This window comes from Cupressus sempervirens, chromosome 10, assembly GCF_028749045.1.
Source record: "Cupressus sempervirens isolate cs-2001-9-10 chromosome 10, ASM2874904v1, whole genome shotgun sequence".
Classification (NCBI taxonomy): Eukaryota; Viridiplantae; Streptophyta; class Pinopsida; order Cupressales; family Cupressaceae; genus Cupressus; species Cupressus sempervirens.
Genome location: NC_143127.1, coordinates 572,026,742 through 572,046,576, shown reverse-complemented (window position 1 = coordinate 572,046,576; position 19,835 = coordinate 572,026,742). Strand labels below are relative to the sequence as shown.

The window sequence follows — 19,835 nt, the reverse complement described above, 5'->3', positions numbered from 1 at the left end:
AAATAGAAACATTCTAAAGAGAGAAAGAGATAGTTTACATATTGAACAGAGAGTGAATATAGAAACATAGAAAAGGAGTGACCATTAGAAATAGAAGTAAACCCACAAAAGAGAGAGAAACAAAAATAGAGAGAGTTAACTCTAATACCCTCCCTTAATGGTCAATCTAACTTCAAAACAAAAAAATTGCAGGTGAATCGTCTAAAAGCATAAAAGAAACACTTGGGCTGATCAGTGAGCTCTGCATGTTCTGCAATATTGGTCTGTGGCTGATACACTATCTGCTTCCGTTGTTCAAAAGCAATGCAAGTCCTGCATTCTCGGATCACATGACCAAATTTGTGGTAATAGTTGCATTGGATTTGCTTCTTCTTGGAGCTATCCTAAGGCTGAGCAGATGACTGGGATGGGCCTTTATCTTTTATCCTTGGGCTAAGAATGCTTGTTCAAAGGAGGATGAAGGAGCACTTCTACCAAACTGTTGTTTCCAACGGTCCTGCTACAAAAGTTTGGCGCACAAATATGGAAATTTAAGGTCAACTTTAGTTTCAGTAAGGTTGAGTGTCTCAATAAAGTGCTCATAGGATAGCGGTAGACTTTTCAAGTAATAACCACCATAGCCTCTCCCTCCATTGTATGGCCAATGGCCCCAAGCTGATATTTGATGTCCTTAATCTTCAAAAGATGTTCCTATAAGGACATGTGCTCATCCATAATAGTTCAGAATAGTTGATTCTTCAAAAAGAAAGCTCTACTTTTGTATAATGTCTCGTGGAGATGCTTCAGTGTATTTCAGATCTCTACAGCTGTATTGCCAAACAGCACTTAAGGCAGTTGATCATCAGTAACTGAAAGCTTAATGAGCATAACAGGTTCACGATTACGCTCACCAAACTTCTCTTAAGTAGCATTGACTATGCTAGGACGAGTCTTGGTACCCAGAACAAGTGCCTCGGCATTATTGATGAAAGACCCCAAAAAAATGAAAGGCCACCCATAAGAGAGCTCGAAAAACCCAAAAGGAATCTGAAATTATAGTTTAAATCTGCTGGCTCGAAAATCAAGGCATGGAAAATGATGCACCCAGAAAAAATAGAGAAACTGCAACCAGATTTCACATTCGGCAAAACAATTGAGAGGTTCAAAGAGAAACCTAGCCGGCTGGAAAAGGAAGCAAAAATGGCACAGATTTAATCTGAAAAAATAGTGGAATAGAAGAACGTTGGCCACAGATCTACTCCAAAGGGTTTTAAAAACCGTAGACAGTTCAGAAAACAACAGAAGGGTCGAAATGCCCCAAAAAATTAGTCACCGTAGACGGGGAAAAAAAAGAAAAACCTTGTTGCGAGGTGCACGTCCTGTGGGTTGCAGAAAACAGTGTTGCAAGAAATGGCGTGTGCAGATTACTGGAGCCAAAAACCAAGTTGTGACAGTCAAAAAAACCACAAAGAAAATGGACTGTTTGAGCCAAGAAGCTAGCACTAAGTACAGAAAATGACCACAGAAAAAATTTAATATCAAACACAGATGTGATGCAAAAAGCCCTATATGGATTCATTCTGCAAAAAAATATTGAACACCCAGGCAAAGGATGTTGAAAATCTTGAATCTAAAATTCCATGCATAAATTAAAAAAATTCAAATCCTATTTCAAAATATAACTCTAGAAATTTCAATAATAAAAGTATTATTTTTCAAAAAAAAAAAGCTCTGATACCATATTATGGTAAAATAATGAATGTGTTATTAAACGGAGATTATAAATAATCTATATAAAAAAGTATACACAAGAATGTTTCTATAACGAACACAGAGAGAAAAATAGAAACATTTTGAAGAGAGAAAGAAAAGGTTTCCATATTAAACAGAGAGAGAATTTGGAAACATAGAAGAGGAGTGACCGTTAGAAATAGAAGTAAATCTACATAAGAGAGACAAAAATAGAGAGATTTAACTCTAATAGTCTCTAGTGGTCTTTGCCATTGGCATTGATTCTCTTATCCACAAAACCCCCAGTCCCAGAAGTTGTGCCTAAAGTGCTCACAACAAAAGGTTCGTGATGTCTTGTGTTGTTTAAGGAATGCACAATACAGACAACCCCTTACACAGCTGGCAATTTTGGCAAGCATCAAATCTTAAAATGCCACCCTAATCTTTGCCCTTCCCTTATTGTCCAAAGTTTTGCTGGGACAAAATTGTCAAATTCTCTAACCAATTAGCTAGGTAGTAAAATAATCTTGATGCCCTTATTTCTTCCCCTCAAATATGGAAAAAAATTCTGCCTCTTTTTCCTAGGAAAGAGCGTGGTTAGTGGAAGAACCTCTTGACTAACAAGTTTGTGATGGATGAACTGATGCAAATTCAGACAGCATTAACAGCAGGTCTATTGTCTTATGATGCTTCCCTATGCACCCTCCTTATGTGGATTTTGTTTGCTGGACTAAAAATATTTTCACCAAAGTGGCAGAACTTCCATATTTGCTTCCGAACATGATTTCTTTCTTTGCGATTTCTTTCAATCGAAGATTGCAATTTTGTGCAGCAGATGGTCCGTGGTTCTTCAGAAAGCTTAGAATGTTCATTGCCTCCTTTGACTGATTTTTTCAACCCAGCATATGCCAGCATTTCTAATATTCTGATATGTGTGTGCATGAAAAATCTTCCTTTGCTCCTGAGAAACCTTCGATTAATTTGGAAGTTGATTGATAAAAGTTTGGGAAGTATGTTAAAAATGACTCCAAGCAGGATGACCCTAAGCGCAAGTTATTAGAATATTATAATGTTTCTTTAATGGTCAACTTACTTAGTATTTAATTTATTAAGTAGGTTCTATTTTCATCTTTATTTCACGATTGTTTCTTTTAGGAACAGCATCTTTCTTAATCTATAAAAAGAGTTTCCATCTACTTTGTTTAATACAACTACAAAAACATCAATCTACCATAGCATGGTATCAAAGCAAATAGATAGAATTTCATAAAATTTGGCAAAGCCTCTTTTGAACTTGAATTTTTTCAGAAATTTAATTTTTGATTTTTTCAAAAAGCAAATTGTGAGAGATATTTTATGAATTTTGTGGTCTGTCTCTGAAGATTTTTGCTGAAAATCACAAGCCCGGTTGAGGGTTTTTGATTGCATGATTTCTTGGTTACTTGCATGGAAAGGGCATGTGCTGTTTTACCATGCAAAGTCTCGTATTTTGCCAAATGTAGGTTTTCCTTAAGGGTTTTCATAATAGTTTCTCTTAAAAAAAATTTGCTGGGTTTTCATAATTTTTTCCCTTCAAAAATTTCTTTTGAATTTTCAGTATTTTTTACCTTCAAAAAATTTCTGATAGATTTTCACTATTTTTTACCTTCAAAAAATTTCTGATGGGTTTTCCTGATTCTTTCTAAAAAATTCTGATGGGTTTTCATTTTTTTCCCTTACAAAATTTCAAATGATTTTTTTCATAATTTCAGATTTCTCCCTTAAAAAATTTCTGATGGGTTTTCATATTTCTCCCTTAACAAATTTCTTACATGCAAATAAAGTTTCAAATTTTTCTATACCCTAATTCTGAAAATATTGTTTTCCTTCCATTATCCATATTTTAGAGATATTACGGTGGTATCAGACCTACAAATCTTCGCAGCCTATTCAGATTGACTGTCTGCATGAGAAAGGAGGTCATAAACTAGAAAAGCAGAAAGGAATAATAGCTGGCTACAATAAACCACAATCCGTTAGTGAAGAGTAGGCAAAACATATGTTTGTAGAAATATTAAGACAACTTAAGATTAAAAATCTTATTTGAATAAGATGGCTGGTTCATAACACAGCAAATGGAAGAGATCTAGGGCATAGAGAGGGGAAAATTCCAAAGCTGCAGGAAATAATGAGAATTCTACGAGCAAAACTATGAATTTATAAAAATTCAGACATTCCAAGCACAAGAGGAACCCGTGAAGGAGAATGAGGATGCTAAATTTTGTTTAAGTATCAAGCACTGGGGGCAGATTTTCATTCAATGATCACTTTGAGAGACCACTTGGAGGTCACCAAACACACGAAGCCAAAGAAGAAACAATGGAATCAAGGGAATAGAATTATGGGTTGTAGAAAAGATTGATATGTTTATCCTTACCTAGTTTGATGGGTCACCAAAGGGTAAAGCTAGAGCTTGAATTCATAATTGGATACTGCACTGAATCAGATGAAGGAGATCGAGGCCATTAAAATCTGCTACTGTTCACCTTGAAAGAGCTGCACTTGAGTGATGGCATCATGGTTTAGTAACACAGGGTCATAGCTCAATTGTTTCTTAAGATATAAGGGTTCAGAGGCACATTCTAGGTAGTTAGCTCAATGAGTAAGGTGAGGACACTTGATGCATACATTTAGGCAGTTGTCAGTAACGGTTTTTGATGTGAGTGAGATGAGGTTGATTTCTTGGTTTATGAGGGGCTTAGTATTATGGTAAAATAATAAATGGGTTATTAAACAAAGATCATGAATGATCTATATATACAAGATAAAAGAGAATGTTTCTATAACGAACAGGAGAAAAGAAAAAGAAACTTTTTGTACAATGAAAAAAAAAATTTAAATTTTCATAACGAACAGAAGAGTTTATGGAAACATTACAAAAAGGGTGACCATTAGAAAAAGACAGAAGAGAAAATAAATAAAAACTATCTAATATCGTAATACCCTCCCTTAATGGTCAATCTATCTTTAAAAAACAGAAATTTGCATGTCCTCAAAAAGCATAAAGGCTAGCGTCGTGTTGATCAGAGAGGTTTGCATGTTCTGCAATGTTGGCATGTGTCTAGGATCCACTTTGCTTCTGCTAATCAAAAGCAATGCAAGTCCTGCATTCTTGGATCACATGACCAAATTTGTGGCAGTAGTTGCACCGGATTTGCTTCTTCTTGGAGCTATTCTAAGACTAAGCAGATGACTGACATGAGCCTTTATCCTAATGAAACAATCGGGTTGAAAATACTTGTTCAAAGGAGGACGAAGGAGCACTACTACCAAATTGTTGTTTCCAACAAATCCTGATGCAGAAGTTTGGTACAAAGATCTGAGAACTTCAAGTCAACATTAGTTGCAATAATGTTGGGTGTCTCAATAAAGTGCTCATACGATGGTGGTAGGCATTCCAAGATAAGGAGCACCATGTTTCCTCCATTTTACGACCAATGGCCCCAAGTTGATCCTTGCTGTCCTTAATCTTTAGAAGATACTCTTGTAAGGACATATGCTCATTCATAATCATGGAGAATAGTTGATTCTACATAAAGAAGACTCTACTTCTATCTAATGTCTTGTGGAGATCTCGGTATTTTCCAAATCTCTGCAGCTGTCTTGCCAAAGCACTTGAGGCAATTGATCATCGATAATTGAAACCTTAATAAGCTATGTTCCCTTGAGTTTCCAGGATGGGGATGGCAAGGGACGGCGGGACAAATTTCTGGGATAGCAATAAATTTCACCAATTTTGGGGACAAGGGGACGGCTATATAAGTATAGGGAAATTATAAAATATATAGAGAAATTTGCATATATACATTACATTCATATGAAGACATGGATAAACCATGTTATTTAAACATCATAGAACCTTAACATACAACATTTCAATAACCAAACTCAATGCTCAATATGCTATAATGCATTTATGATTTGGAATTATTGTCAAATGTGCATGTAATATTCAAATAACAACATAAAAATTTGAAATATACCCAAGAACATAATTTAGAATTCATTTTCAATAGCAACATGAACAATAACCCACCTTCCAAATTGAAACACGCTACTATCATTTGATCCTGAAACCACACTTCCAATTCACTGTAAGTGGATTGATATTAACACGAACAATAACCCACCTTCCAAATTGAAACACGCTACTATCATTTGATCCTGAAACCACACTTCCAATTCACTGTAAGTGGATTGATATTAACACGAAAAGATCCTCTATACAGTTTTGATCATAATATAGGTTTGTACCTATACGACAGTGTCTTGATGCAGCTTTCAATATTCACCATATCTTTCACAAAGGACCCAGATCAACCCAAGACCAACAAAGCACTAAGATATTGCCAGAAAATGACATATGGATACATGTTCTAGCTCTATAACACAGTTTTCAGAATTTCCCAGCACCTTGGAAATAGTCTGTTATATAAATCTGAGTGTGCAGCATGACTATAACAGCAATATTAATTCCATGATTCTTAATGTAATGTTGTTAAATACTCAAACTAGAGGGCCCCAAATAGCAAGAATTAACTACCAAACAACAATAAGCATGTTAGGGTGAACTTGGAAGGAGGGGTCCACTTTAACATTTAAAAAGAAAATGTTTTATAAAAGAAAAATATTTTATAAGTACTGATGTTGTCTATAAAATCGGGGATACTCATCCGTCTTGAAGACTTCCAAAGCATCCCCAACCCTCCCCAAGATGTAGGGACGTCCCCAAAAAAAATTCCCGAAGCCCCCAAGTTTTTGGGACATTTCCTAGGAATTTTCAGAAAAAGGGGATGAGGTGGGGACATCCCCTAGCCATCCTCAAGCCCCCGAAACATTTCCGATAAGGGGGTGGGGGCCTTTTGGCCGAGGACGCATCCCCAAGTAACATAGTTAATAAGCATAACCGCTTCACAATTACGCTCATCAAACTTCTCTTGAGTAGCATCGACTATGGTAGGACGAGTCTCGGTATCCAAAATAGGTGCCTTAAGGCGAACATACTCAAAGATCATCATCATTCTCTACTTTCAGGTGTTGTAGTTCTTTTCGTTGAAACGTTGACTGCCTTCTAGAAAGAGATGCCATTGCACATTTTTCAATGAAAATTTGTGAAAAAGGTGAAATGGCATGAACCTCGAGGCAGATTGACAGGAGACCTAAAAAAAATTAAAGAGACATCCACATAAGAGCTCAAAAATCCCAGATAGAATCTTCTATCAGATTTTGATTCTACTGGCTCGAAAATAAAATGTACCCAGAAAACAGCAAGACTAACCTAGTTGAGATCTGCAAAAACCCACCAAGAATATGCAAAAAAATTGTTAACCTGACAAGGGAATCAAGGGTTTTTGAAAAAAAACTTTAGTCGAATTTAAAAAATGAAAAAATTGCAAAGTACTTGCATAGAGAACAGATTTGAAAAAAAGGCAGATTTTGCAAAAAGAAAATTTCAACAACAAAAAAATTGGACGTCGAATCCCTAGTCGAGTTTGGTGGAAAAAAAAGATTCAAATTTTGAATACACTAGAGCAATTATTTTGGAAATTTTGAACTAAAAATTTATCAATATGCCAAGAATTTGCTCTCACACCATATTATGGTAAATTAATGAATGTGTTATTAAACAAAGATCATGAATGATTTATAAATACAAGATACAAGAGAATGTTTCTATAACGAACAAGAGATAGTAAATAGAAACATTCTTGTAGAGTGAAAAAGAAAGTTTCCATAACGAACAGGAGTTTATGGAAACATTACAAAAAGAGTTACCATTAAAAAAAATCGGAAGAGAGAATAAATAGAGACTATCTAATATCGTAATAGTCAAAACCTCTCGAGGGTTGGGTCAAAACTTTTGATTCTCTTCCTCTTCCTGATGCCATTAAGACAGCACCTAACATAAATTTTTCTACTCCTAAGGGTAAGCACATTCATGAGGATACAAAGTGCCACACAAATCTTCCATCCAAGACAAGTAAGGAAGATGATAAGGAGGAGCTAGAATTTGAGATCAAGAACGAGCTGTACAAGAAAATATCATGTTTCACTTGTTGAGAATCAAGGACAAAAGCAAAGTTTATTATGTCACATATACATCCGACAATGATGACAAAATTGATGATAGCGAAGAACAAGAGACTAGCACATGGGGCTACTGCTTTAGTTCCTGCGATTCCCAAGTATCAATCACTTAGAGTGAGAAGGTTTGTGAATGAGCCCCAAGTGACATGTTTCATGGACAGTATTGTAACTCAAAATTTCATGAGTGATAACGTAGTGGCAAAGAATAGTATTGCCATTGGAGGATTTTCCAAGATTCTGTGTGATGATAGCAAATGAATTAGAGAGAAGAAGCAACACGAGGATGCCATAGATGAGCACTGAGTCTGATGACTACACCATCACCGATGATTTCTATACGATTGGGATTTCGTACTAAGAATCCAATGGTTACATTCTCTAGGACTGTTCAAGATTCCAGCAAATAAAGTTTGAGTTTATGGTGGAGGGAAAGAAAATAAAATTCAAGACTTTGGGGAATGAAGCACCAAAGGTAGCATCAACAAGGATGATAACGACCATGAACAATCATAATGTGATTAAGTACGCAGCCTTGCCAGTTGATTTACCAAGGTGTCGATATGATATTGATGCAAGAGATTTTTCACAGGTCTGTCATTTCATTTTGAGTTTATTATCTCGTATGCATCTATAGTGGGCAGCTTGGAGTATGTGATATATGGATGAGTATGCAAAAACTCGTTAATATGCAACATGTTGTTGATCAATTTTCAGTTTATTCTAAGTATAGAGCCTTGGAATTCATGGTCAGAAATTGTTGGTAGGAGAAGAGAGAAGACAAATCATCACTTTCTCATGAAGCAACATGATATGACCAAAATTTGGAATCCATTGACCAGCACGATATGGGAATGCTTCCAGAATGACAGTTGCAGATTTCAGCAATGCTAAATGCATCAGAGCAGAGCAACAGAGTCATATTGTGTTAGTCATATGGTTAGTTTGGGATTAAAGTGGTGAACAGAAAATCAATTGAGGACAAGCAGTGTTGGGCAGGCAGGACTGTAACTTAATTAAATTAATTGATTAAGTTGTCCAACTATTAATATTATTTCAAAAGGGATTACCTTAATTGATTAATTTCATTTTAGAAAATGATAATAAATAATATAATAGCCACATCATTAAATAAAGTTCTCCAGTTGTGACAAATATTTAGTGAGGCCTTACAATACTCAACTGTCTTAATATTCTAGATGGAGGTTGGAATTCTTTATAAGGAGGCTCGTCAAGCATGTTTTATACATTTGACGTGATGAATTTCTGTGATGAATTATATGAAGGTGACAATGAAAACCTTCAATTGGTCAACAAGTGTTGGATGAAAACCTGACTCTAAAGGTGGATCGGTGATTGAGTTCACAATTATGCCAAATTTGTGAAGTATTCATTGGAGACAAATTTGCAGGGGTTAAGTGTTTGATTCACAAATAAAGGTAATTTTGTAGTTTTTTAAAATGAAGTTATTTTGCTTGTAAAATTAATTATATTATTGCTAAAGCATAAAGTTTAGTGTTCGGTCGAAAAGCCCTCTTGTGGATGAGGATGGCGAGCGAAGTTCTGGTCTGTGTTAGGGCCTGCGTGCCCTAACACGACCCGCGAAGGGGGTTTTTGGGCGTTTGGGCGGGCTTATCTACTGTTTCGAGGTTGGGGATCTGTTGCTGAGGGTGTCCACTGGTTGGGCGGGTGACCTAGCTTGTTTCAAGCCCGTGGGTGGGTTTTTTTGGATCAAACACCACCTTGGGTGTGTCCTTGATGGGGGACCTATAGTATTCTGTGAGTGTGGGGCTTCTGCCCTATCTTCCTTTCCTTCTTGCTGCATCCCGATTCATTGTTGAATGGGAGACCGAGGTATAGCCTCTTCTCAACTTTCCGTCACAGAGATATGGAGATAGATGGGTGAGCCGTCTTCATTGATGCATTTCAATGATATGGCACTGAATAGTAAACCCCAATCGGGGGAACGTGATTCCTCTCCAAAAAGGATGATTCGATTAAGAAAATTTAATGGAAGCTTGCAGAGATCAGAGGACCGGCCAGTTTTGGTTATTCAACCAGAGCAAGTTTTGGAGGATGTCGAATACTAGAGCAATCATGCTCTTATTTGCAAATTTGGCCCTTCGCCTTTCTTTGCCTGTGCTAGAATATTGGGCACGCCGGGTGTGGAACCCAGAAGGAGATATGGACATTCTGTTAGTAGCTAATAACTATTTTATGGTTATCTTTTCAAGCATGATGGATAGGAATAAGGCATTTGAAGGAGGCCCTTATTTCTTTAATCAGGTGGGGCTCTTCATCAAGCCTTGGCACATGGGCTTCAACTCTACTAAGGAGATCCCCTCGCAAGTTCCAGTGTGGATTCGCTTGCCAAGGCTTCCTTTGGAATTTTGGAGGGAAGATATTCTTCACTCAATCTCTTTGATTCTTGGAAAACCTATGGGTTCGACTACCCAGACTCAAGATCGTAAGGTAATTTCTTTTGCCCGTATATGTGTAGAAGTTGATTTAAATAATCCATTGCCAAATTCTATAGAGATTTGCATGGGATCATCTTCCTAGATCCAACAGCTAGATTACAAGACCCTTCCATTTAGATGCAGAATTTGCCATGAATATGGTCATTTACATCGCAAATGTCCCAGGAATAAGTCTCCCTACTTGGCTGCCCCAGGTCCTAGGGAGGACAAGGGGAAGGCCCTTTTATCTAATGGACCTGTTCATAGCAAGGGATTTATTCAAGTGAAGTCCCAAAACAATGGCAAGGGTAAGAAGAGAACCTGGATGGACAGGCGGACTGATGACACCTTTAACAGGTTTGATGCTCTTGGGGAATTGGTCCAAGAGGACGGTAATCTAGTTGAGCTCTCTTCTGGGGCCAAAGGTCAGCATGAGATTCCAGTTGAAAATTTGCAGAAGGAGGATCAGATTCTATCTCCACGAGACCAACATGCTGGACAATTGTGTATTGATTTGCCTCCTCTTATTCAAGATATTGGAGACCTTTGAGGGTCACAAGGTTTGAAGGGCTTAGTCTTGATGGCTCCTTATCCCCTGACGCCTAAGGGGACCTCAAATTTTGTAAAGTGTAATAAGGCTCCTCCTGTATTAGGCATACAGCACAAATCCTTCAAAAAGGGGCCTTTAGATAAACCGTCAAAGAGTAGTAGGAAGACTGATTAAGAGAAGGTGAAGATAATGGGTGAAAATTTGGTTGACTCTAAGTCTATAAAACTCATTGATTCTCATTTCTCCCAACCCCATAAATGATCGTTTTGTCATGGAATGTAAGGGGGTTGAACAACATCCCCAAACAAAAGGTTCTTCGCAGATTAATTGAGCCTTAGTCTCCTGATGTGGTCTTTATTCAAGAAACTAAGCTTACTATGGATGGTTTGGCTAATTGTGCTTCGCAGATCTGGCCCCAAGGCTCTTGGCAGGGGGTCGGTGCTTTGAACAATTTGGGGGGAGTGGCTTGCTTCTGGAACCTTAGGAAAATTTCCCCCTTATGGTGGATTTCTAGTCGGTCCTCCATTTCTTTGATTGCCTCTAGTTTTGAGACTGGAGAAAGTTGTCTTTTATCCAATATGTATGCTCCTACTGATTTTACACGTAAGTCCCATTTATGGGCTCACATCAGATTCATCCAGTCCTTGGACCCATATCTCCCATGGATTAAAGCTGAAAATTTTAATGCCGTTACTAGACTGGATGAAAAATGAGGAGGGTTAGCTAGGCTGGACCCATCTTCAAATCTGCTCAAGGATATGATTGGCTCCTTGAATCTCATTGATGTGAAGCCAACCAATGGTGTCTTTACATGGAATAATCGGAGATGTGGTGGCAAGGCTATCTCAGAAAGGCTTGACAAATTTTTGGTTCCCTACTATTGGATGAACAATAGGTGGATCACCAATTCTGAAATTCTTGACTGGAGGGGCTCTGACCACTGGCCTATTAAGTTCTCCATCACCTCTTTCAAAGTAACCAAAAATACCTCTTTCAAATTTCAGTTGATATGGTTAAGAGACTTGTCTCTACTAGACCTTATGTTGGATTGATGGTATGAGGGGAAGCCTGCCGATGGAATGGCCATGTTTACTTTCAGTAAGAGGCTTCAACATGTGAAGTACAGACTTAAGAGATGGAATAAACAGTATTTTGGGAATCTACATGCTCAGAAGATTGCTGCTAAGACCAAGCTGGATAATATTACCCGTCAGATTCGTGACCAAGGATTGACCTCTGATCTGAGTAAAGCTGAGTCCTCAGCTCTTAAAGGAAAGGAAGAATGGGAGCTTCAGGAGGAGATTTTCCGGAAGCAGAAATCTCGTGTTGATTGGCTTCAAGAGGGGGATAGGAACATTGCTTTCTTTCATAACTCAGTTAAGGCCCGAAGGCAGGGGAATTCTATTTCCTCTCTTGTCTCACCTAATGGAGCTCGGATCTTTTCTTATAAAGAAATTTCTAGGGAAGTTGTCAATTACTTTACTAATCTCTTTACTAGGGAGGATCTTACTGTTGGGACCGAGAAGCGAGCCATCTTCGATTGTATCCCCCGCCTTGTCTCTGCTGAGATAAATGAGGCCCTCTTAAGCCCTATCTTGTTAACTGAATTGGAGAAAGTTGTGTTTAATATGAAGAAAGGTAAGGCCCCTGGCCCAGATGGATTTCCGATTGAGATTTTTCAAGAATTCTGGGAGATAATAAAGTTTGATCTCCTAGATGTGGTTGAGGAATCACATAGGAGCAAGCAGATGCCGAAGTCTTTGAATTCTACCTTCTTGGCTCTCATACCTATGAAGGAAGGGGCTAATCGGTTGAATCAATTCAAGCCTATTGCGTTCTATAATGTTGTCTACAAGATCATCCCAAAATTGATTGATGAGAGACTCAAGCCATTCCTTGGTCATTTGATCTTTGCTGAACAAGGTGGCTTTGTGGAAGGAAGACAAATTTTGGATGGGGTTGTGATAGCAATGGAGACAGTCCCCTCTATGGCTACTTCTAAGGAGAAAGCTATGTTCAATAAACTGGACATGGCTAAAGCTTATGATCGAGTGAGTTGGGAGTTCTTACAAAAAATTCTTTTGACTTTTGGGTTTGACAAGGAGTGGGTGAATTGGGTTCTTAGCTGTGTGACCTCGTCCTCCTTCTTAGTTCTTATTAATGGAGAACCTTTAGAATTGTTTGGTGCCTCTAAGGGACTTCGGCAAGGGGACCCTCTATCTCCCTATTTATTCATTATCATGGCGGAGGGTCTTGGCAGATTTCTAAAATTTCAAGTGCGGCAGGGTTTTATCCAAGGTTGGAGCTAGAAAATTCTTTTGACTTTTGGGTTTGATGAGGAGTGGGTGAATTGGGTTCTTAGCTATGTGACCTCATCCTCCTCAATTATTATTAATAGAGAACCTTCAGAATTGTTTGGTGCCTCTCGGAGACTTCGGCAAGGGTACCCTCTATCTCCCTATTTATTCATTATCATGGCGGAGGGTCTTGGCAGATTTCTAAAAATTCAGGTGCAACAGGGTCTTATCCAAGGTTAGAGCTGGGAAAATGATCGTCCTTCCTACTCTCATCTTTAGTTTGTGGATAACACCGGGTTGATGGGCATGGCTAGAATTAGTGAGGTAGTGAATATCAGGAAAGCTTTGGATAGCTATTTGAATGCCTCGGGTCAGAGAATTAATGATGATAAGTCTTCTATTTATTTCTTTAATACTCCTCGGCTTATTCAGAGCCGGATTGCTGGAATTATTAGATTTCAAATCAGTTCCCTTCCTTTGATGTACCTTAGGGTCCCTTTGTCCTTGGGACCTTAGCGGAGGGGCTACTGGCAGGGGATTTTGGATAAATTCCGAAGCAAGGTTAGTCACTAGACTTATAGATAGTTATCTTCTGCTAGGAGAGTGGTTTTGTTAAAGACTGTGGTGCAGTCTCTCCCCATTTATAGGTGTTGTGTTCAAGTCCCCCCCTTTAATTTTGTGAGGGACTTTGATGCTTTATCTCGGCAATTCCTTTAGTCTGGCAGCCTTTTATCCTCGAAGTGGAGCTTGGTCAAGTGGGAGTCTGTGTGTAGGCTGAAGCATGTTGGAGGACCTAGTCTTAGATCGATGGCTCTTGTTGCCATGGCTTTGATTGCCAAGCTGTACTGGCATTGGTGCAACAATCAAGATCAAGATTGGGCCAGGATTCTTACCCACAAGTACTTTCCTGGTGCTGATTGCTTTGATGTGCCACAATTGGTAGGTAAAGGCTCTTATATTTGGGACACTCTTAAGAAGGGAGCCCAACTTGTTAAGAAGGGTCTCTTCTAGATTTGCAACAGAGGCTCGGATGCTCTGTTTTGGCAGGACTCTTGGGATGGCCACCCTCCCATTCTCCTCTAGCTTTCCCCAACATCAGCCTCTTTGCCGCACTTTTACTAATGTTGGATGGTTTAAGGTGGAGCATTTTAAGACTGTCAAGAGTTTGGGTCAGGTTGAGATGACTTGCTGGAAGGATCCTCAGGAGTGGCTTGTGGGTGGCTCTAATGAGGATCGTGCCCTTCTTTCTAAAGCTTTGGAGAATAGGTTTTGTAGCTTCTTTAATGAGAGGGACATTTTGGCTTGGAGTCCTAGCCCAAAAGGTAAATTTACTGTAGCTCAAGGCTATGCTTTACTTGACAGGAACTTACATGGTCCAGCTGAAGTGCGCTGGTGGAAGAAGGTTTGGAGGCCCAAATGTAATTTTTTCTTATGGTTGTTGGCTCAAAAGAAATGCCTCACTTGGGAGAATCTTCGCAAACAAGGTTTTCAGGGACCTTTTGTTTGCTTCCTTTGTTCGCGCAATGAGTAGTGTGCCTCACACTTGTCTTTCCTTTGCCCTTTTTCGAGAGAGATATGGCATAGATGGTGGGAGGCTTGGTGTCATGGCTATATTCATGCTACTTCTCTAATTGATTTTTGGGAAAGCTTGGGCAAACCTCCAGCGAAGACTTCTTTCTTGCCAATTGCTTGGATGGTTGGGCCGATTTTCATTCTCTAGAACCTTTGGCTGGAAAGGAACTGCAGAATTTTTTGTGACTCCAAATTAGGAAGCTTTCAATTGCAGACGATGATTCTTAATAGGCTTCAGGAGACTATCTTTGCAAAGCGTGACATCTCTGTAACTATAAATCCTGGCGATCAATTTATTGTGAGGAATCTGAACCTGGGGGATAAAGTCGAGGATGCACTCCTAGAAAAAGACCTCGCCATGTTCAGCAACAGGTTTGTCAAGATGGGAAGTAGACTCCTTCAACTGGGATCTTGAAGATTAATGTGGACAATTCTTCACAGGGGAACCCTGGTCATGTTGGCATTGGGGTTTTAAGTAGAGGTAGTGATGGTGGTGTGGTTTTTCTCTTCTCTATTTACAAGGGTCAACATTCTAATAATCTAATGGAGGCCCTTGCTATTAAGATTGTTGTTGAGCGCGGATGCTCTTTACGGTGGAAGAGGAGCATCTATGAGTCTAATTCTCAGATTGTTGTGGACATGCTGAATAAACCAAAGTTTGGAGGATGTTAGTTGGCAACTAGCCTGTTTGGCCAAACAAATTCTAGGTCTTTGTAGTTCCTTGGACTCTGTTTCCTTTCGTCATATCCCTCGCCAATGGAACAGAGTAGCGGATTGTTTGGCAAAGTGGGCTTCAGAGAATGTGGTTAGGTGGGATATTAGTGGTAGGGATGAGTTACTTTATGAGTATTGTGAGATCATTGAGCAGTTGTTACCCCTCTTTTTCCAAAGTTTAGTGTTCGATCAATTAGATATTGTTTTCTAGGCCAATTTACAGGTGAAAGTCATTGTTGAAGGTATAGAACAGAATTAACTACAGGAGACATTTTCAAATTTTTTTATTTTTATTTTTTTGTTGGGGGGGGGGGGGGGGGGGGGGGCCGCGGAATCAGACCAGTAATCTGATCATTATTGTGTCTCAATAAAGCTTTCAGAAATAAAATTTATTAACACAGCCAAAATAAATGAATCAATTTTGCCTCTTACATACAAACACACATATTCTCGACTCAAAACTGATTTAAATGGGCGATAATTTCTTTATACATACCGTGTTTGTTCTGGCCCTGAGGTGTACATGACTCCTCAGATGCTCCATGGATAAGTGCGCCTTGGCAATTGGGTACTTTCTGGGATCCACAGTACCCACTTCCAAAAGCTTCGTAAGTTTTAATTCCACCTTCTGCTTTTTCCCTTCAGGCGGCTGCGTCAGCTCGCCTTCCACCATTAAACAGGTCCCCGTTGGCGTAAGCTGATCCAAAGGATATTCATCCTTATTTACCAACACCTGAAGATTGTCACAGAAAGACCCATCATTCACTTCGAGAAAAACCAAGCCCTTTCCGTGATCTCTGGATGTTTTTACCCATCCACCTATCACAACAGTTTGTCCAATTAAGCCCTGTCCCTCATCTGGACGTCCCATTATGGACTTGATTATCACCCTTCTTGAATACTTTGCCTGAGCAACTGCAGAGGAAACGCCCATGTTCTCCATGGCACTTGTGAGGGATTCTTCAGTGCCCATGAACAACACAAAACTAAACCCTGATATGCCAACACAGGCCCCTGATTCGTTATCGTTCCCGCAACTGTATGGCTTTCACGCTTGCTTCAAAGCCCTGCCTAAGTCCTGATTTTTAAAATGTTGTTCTTTATTTACATTAGGGTTTTTGTCCGTTACAGTCAATTAACCACGCTAACTTATTTTTCCAAAGCGAGGTGATTGAATCTGTCGCCCTGGAATTTGATGCCCGGATTCGCCGTTTTGCACTTTTGAACCGAATATGACAGGATTAGACCGTATGAATTGATAGGCTAATTTTTAGAATCAAGTAAATTTATTGCTAAATATTTATAAATGTGATTTATAATATGTATAATTATATATATGTGTTACATATGTTATTTTATATTTATAAGTTTTTCTTTTTTATTGTGTTTAGATATGTGTCTATTTTTTTTTTATGATTGTATATTTGTATTAATTTAGAAACTTGTTAAAATAGAATATAATAAATTTTATTAAAAAAATTAGTATAATTATATTAATTTAAAAATATATTAAAGTATATATATAAATTTAGACTTTAGTATAGATTATTAATTTATAATTATAAGTTATTCATAATAAGAATTTTGCATATATTGCTAATTAACATTTCGTATTTTCTAAAATAAAAAAATTAACAATCAAATTTTTTCTTAAAACATAAAATAAAAAGTACGAAAAAAATTAACCATCGTGAAAAAATAATATGCCTATTGTCTACCATCGATTTTCTATATTTTAACGGTCTCCATTTACAACTCGTTGTTTTGATGTTTTCCATGGTCTACCTAGATATTTGTCGTAATTTTTACCATGTTTTTTATCAGTTCTTATTCTTCACTTTTGACATGGAATTTTTAAGTCCAATTACAAAATGATGTTTTTTGAAACTCTGATCAATATTACAAATGCAGCAAATTTTGAAATTGTATTTACATTTCATTATTAAAGAATTCACTGCTAGGAAATTTGGTTGAATTATTATAAATTTTATAAATTTTATAAATTTTAATCGAATTATATTGTATTTATATATTTAATATATTTGAAAATTGCATAAATAATATAGATCATATATTATAAGTTATTATTTTAATTGTTTATCATGTTTGCCAAATAGTATTATAAATTAAATATATTTATTTATTATTATATGATATCACTCCTTATGTGCTCATTTATTGACTTTCGCTAATTTGAGTTGGGCCTCCTCCGATCACCCTGCAATTATTGATCTTGGATGTTGTTGATTGCATTATTTGACAGTTCATCAACAGTCGAGATTCCTTCTTGGGAGATATGGTTTACCTTGAAATCATCAAATCCATCAATCATCTAAAGAGTCAAAGCTAACCATCTACTAATCTTCCAGTTGGGTGTATGTTTGCTTCTGATGGCATTGATGATGTTCAAAGAGTCACCCTCCAAGTGGATTTTACTTGCTCCACATGCCTTGCCTAGTAGAACCCCTCCAAGCGTTACCCACATCTCTGTTATGTTATTGGTGTCGATGTCAATGAATTTCAACTTTTTTACCATCATTCTCCCGTGGTCATTCCTCACCACACATCCAATCCTGCTCGAGCCTAGGCCCCCATTGGAGGACCCATCAAAATTGATCTACAACCAACCAACCTCTGGGGGTGTCCAGTGCACTTACTTCTGAATGTTTGTGTGTGTTTTGATATGTCCCCTTCCCCATGAGTTTGGGGATATAAAGTGCATGGAAATCTTTTCTTATCTCATTTTCCCAACTCGCGGAGGTATTTTGTTTCAATCCCAAGGTTCTGATAATTGCATTCACTACCTCAACTATTTCTCTCTCAATTTTTATTTTAAGACTTTCTCTATAAATTGCTTGATTTTTTAAGACCCTCTTGTTTCTTTCTTTCCAAACTCTCATAGGATCACGGATGGGATAGTTTTCCAAATACATTTGAAAAGATTATCCATAGACTCATTTGGTCATCTCTTAAACCAACTCGATAGATTTTGGGGCATTGGGCATTGGAAGTTCAATTTGGAATGGAAGATAGGGGCATGATAATAATAGTTGATCTACATCCTCTGTTTATAACTTACAAAGAGGACATTTGTTGGGGCCAACTATCCCAAATCTAGCCAACATGTCTTGTTTCAGATTTCGATTGTGTATGGTTAGCCATGAGAAAATGCCAATCTTTGGGAAATAGTGTTTCCCCCATAGAAGGTCCTTTGTCCACTCTTGGTCCTCCACTAAGGGTTCTATGATTTTTTATCCCAACTTAACTTTGTATTCATTGTCTAGGTAAGCAAACTGTCTAATCTTGTCCTCAACTTCCAAAGCCACCCAAACTTTATCTTTCATTAAATTTGTGAGCTTCTCTTTTTGCTCTTGAGGTTGGTTCAAGTCTTTAAGTTGCCTCTAATGCCATTTTTGGATGCCTTGTTCCTTAATGATCTTATCATAATTGCTAATCATTTTGCCCCATTCTCTATTGGTATCTTCTCTAATTTCTTCTATACTGGGCAATGTCCTTAGAGCTTTATCCACATCCTACAAATCTTCCAAGGATGTCACCTTACATCACTTCCCAAGATATATGTTTAATGATAACTTCTTTGTAATCTAGAATGCAAATTTGGATTCAATATCCTCTAGGAGGGTCCCTTGTTCTAAGGATTCTAATCAGGTTGTTTGAATCGAGGTACTTCTTGTGCAAGATTCAGGCCCATTTTTTTATTGCCTCTATTATACATGTACTATACCAACTTTTCCCTCATTGCCTTGTTTATAAGTTATAGTTGTCTTATGTTAGCCCCTCTAGCCCCCAGTGGTTTGCAAATGTTGTCCCAAGCAAGAAGACAAAATTTTTGGGTTTTGCTAGTATTAGTCTAAAGAAATCTCTACATCAGATTAATAAGACTTTCTTCAATTGTTGTAGGAATTTTAAGGTAGGACATTGAACGAATCAGGATGGCTAGTAGTATTGCTTTGAGCATCATGATCCCATTGGCTAAAGAGAATCATTTGCCTTTCCAATTTTATAACTTGCTCCTACAGCTATTGATTGGGTCTTCCTAATATCTTACCTTTTTTTATCTTGTAAATAAAGGAATTCCCAAGAGTTTATCTAGGAATCTTGCTTCTTTCAAGCCTAAAATCCTAGTAATATCTACTTGTAGCCCTAGTTGTACATTAAGGAAGAAAACTCCAGACTTGTGTCGATTGATAGTTTGTCCACTTGTCTTATTGTAATCTTCTAGTAGATTTTTGATGCATCTAGCTTATGTTCTAGTTGTAGCCCCAAACAACATAGTGTCATGTAAATTGATTATGGGTGACTGGATCTATCCCTAGGGTAGTGTCAATTCCTCTCCATTGCCCCTCTAACCTCAAGTGTGAGATACTTCTACCCAATGCCTTAGCCATG

At 37.9% G+C, this 19,835-nt stretch overlaps 1 protein-coding gene across 1 annotated transcript in view; it reads right to left on the bottom strand.

The window, feature by feature from the left end:
• LOC149535168 (asparagine--tRNA ligase, cytoplasmic 1-like) overlaps positions 1 to 16,498 on the bottom strand; it is a 43,394-nt gene extending 26,896 nt beyond the window's left edge. Inside the window, exon 1 of the mRNA XM_089803410.1 lies at positions 15,922 to 16,498. Within this exon, the coding sequence (XP_089659536.1) occupies positions 15,922 to 16,398 (477 nt within the window). The 5' untranslated portion in view covers positions 16,399 to 16,498. The remainder of the gene's footprint in view (positions 1 to 15,921) is intronic.
• Between the last annotated feature and the right edge of the window lie 3,337 nt (positions 16,499 to 19,835).